This window comes from Argiope bruennichi, chromosome 4 (genome assembly GCF_947563725.1).
Source record: "Argiope bruennichi chromosome 4, qqArgBrue1.1, whole genome shotgun sequence".
In the NCBI taxonomy this organism is placed as follows: Eukaryota; Metazoa; Arthropoda; class Arachnida; order Araneae; family Araneidae; genus Argiope; species Argiope bruennichi.
In genome coordinates, this window is record NC_079154.1 from 1,427,651 (window position 1) to 1,430,072 (window position 2,422).

Here is a 2,422-nt window from a genome sequence, read left to right on the forward strand (position 1 = left end):
ATTCAAGAATGGAAGAAGCTCAGGAGAACAAATGGCCAAGTCCAGACTATGGAAAGTGAGTGTTGGTTCGTGGAAGTATGTTTCCTCATCCTTATTGAGCAGACAGAGACAGTTATTAGAAATAAACTGTTCGATCTGTCGCCCGCGAGAGTTCGTACTGTCCGAACCCCACAAAGTACTATGCCCGTTGAAATCGCCAAGTATAATAAATGGCTTAGGAAGCTGATTCACTAAGTTGTCAAGATCTTGGAGACGTATGATATCATGAGGTGGTAAATATATACAGCAGACTGTGACCAATGCTCGAGTGTGAACTTGCACAGCCACAGCCTGTAGTGAAGTGTGTAGAATAAGTGGTGTGCTTGGATGCAAATTCGAAGTAAAGATACAGACGCCTCCCGAACTATGATGTCCAGTGTCTGCATCTTTTCGAACACAGTTAAAACCACGCAATTTTATGGGAATGCAAGGCGTCAAGAAAGTTTCTTGAACACTGAAACAGATTGGATGAAATTTCTTAATAATGGACTTGATATCATAAAGTTTAGATCTTATGCCGCGACAATTCCATGAAAGGAAGGTACCCATTAAGAAAGTTTTTTTAATTTTTGAAATAGTAGGGTCAGTGGCCTAAATAGGAGTGACTTCGCAAGTCATTGCAAAGTCATTATCATCCTCATCAGATGGATGTAGGGCGATGAGATCGGGACTTCTGGGTAAGCCACCAAAGATGCTTGGTAAGTCCTTTTGAACTATGCCCTTTTTTGCCAGTCCCAGAGCTACAGAACTCTTAACATGAGATTTTTTAAGGGTCGATGTCGGTTCTTTTGGTGATAGACCACGTTTAGAAAGCTTTAGCTGGAGTGATTTCTGCATTTTTCATTTTAATTTGGGCTTTCGGGATATATGTGTTTCAGTTGGATTGTTTATTGATGGTTCGGTGTCGGAGTCGCATGACTTTTCACTGTGAGTTGCTTGGGAAGTAAATTTAGCACAGTTTGTACATGTACAGTTTTTGCAAAATGTATTCTGAACAACTGAGGCATAGCTTTTCCCAGGTGACGGTGTTCTAGCAAGAATTTTCCGTCTCGCTTCAAGGTACGAAATTTGCTCTTTCGTTTTGAGCGTTATTATTTCTTTTTCCATTTGCCAACGTAGACATGATCGTGAAAAGGAGGTGTGGGCGCCATCGCAGTTAACACACTTTTCCTGTGCGCTACACTACTGGCTGTCATGTCCCTTCTCTGCACAACGGGCGCAAGTGAGTGTCCCGCGGCAGGCCATTTTAGAGTGCCCAAAACGTTGGCACTGGAAACAACGCAAAGGATTCAGAATGAAAGGTCGGACCACCAATTTCATGTAACCCACTTTAACCGATTCCGGCAAAGACGGGTTTTTAAATGTAAGAACAAGGTGTTTCGTGGGGAGGAGCTGCCCATCTCGTCGTATTGAAATACGACGTACATGTATAACTCCTTCAGGCTGAAAATCTTTCATAATTTCTTCAATTGTTGAATTGAATAACTCTCCACATGTTATTACAACTTTCGAGTTATTAAGTAAGTTATGGGCACTTACAGTGATTGGTATTATGGCTAAAGCTTTCAGTTTTATGATTTTATTAGCTTGCTGTTTAGATGAAACTTCAACGAGCAAGTCTACAGAGCTGAGTTTCCGAATTGAAGCGACTTCACCAAGTGTACTATTGATGGCTTTTTCAACCAAAAACGGTGGAACAGAATGAAATGTTTCTTTGTCTTCCGATATTCTTTTAATGACAAAAAAGTTATCAAAGTATTTGTCTTTGTTGCAATGAAAAATTTGTTTTGTTTCTTTTTGTTGCCCACCGAAGGGAGATTTCCGAGAGGAGCCCATACGATATTGATGGGAATTCGGGCCCGACGGCACCGCCCACCATGGATCCCAACAAGGGAAGGCAATTACCTGCTCTGGTCGTTTCCAGCCTCGGCATACACCTTAGTGCTAGCCGGAACCTATACGCTGGAAGTCACCCCCGGGGACAGTGACCACCCTTAACGCCAAGCCCAAGGAGTGACCCCTTCGCTTGATCCCTAGCAGACTAACAACTTAGGTTGATAGCTACCGGCCGATTGATACACCGGGGACCACAGTGCACCACCCGTCTTTCTAATGGGTCGCCATGCACGGCCAACACGTGGGGTTTTGGCTGTCCATGAGAAGCAAGAAGCAAACAGATCGGCGACAGCTTCTCATGGAGAGCTCCCTCGCTTGCCGTGGAGGGATGGAAGAATCTAGCAGACAGCAGAAGGCGGAGGGGAGAGTAAACATAAATGGAGTAAAGATCCCTGGGAACCCTGGGCAGGGTTCACCCGTCTAATGGGTCGCCACGCAAGGCAAACACGTGGGGGTATTTGCTGCCCATGAGAAGCAGGAAGCACAC

At 44.3% G+C, this 2,422-nt stretch overlaps 1 protein-coding gene across 1 annotated transcript; it reads right to left on the reverse strand.

Annotated features, from left to right (window-relative positions):
- Positions 1–1,221: 1,221 nt before the first annotated feature.
- LOC129965623 (uncharacterized) lies at positions 1,222–1,875 on the reverse strand. The gene has a single exon (XM_056079680.1). The coding sequence runs from the start codon at positions 1,873–1,875 to the stop codon at positions 1,222–1,224; it is 654 nt and encodes a 217-aa protein (XP_055935655.1).
- Between the last annotated feature and the right edge of the window lie 547 nt (positions 1,876–2,422).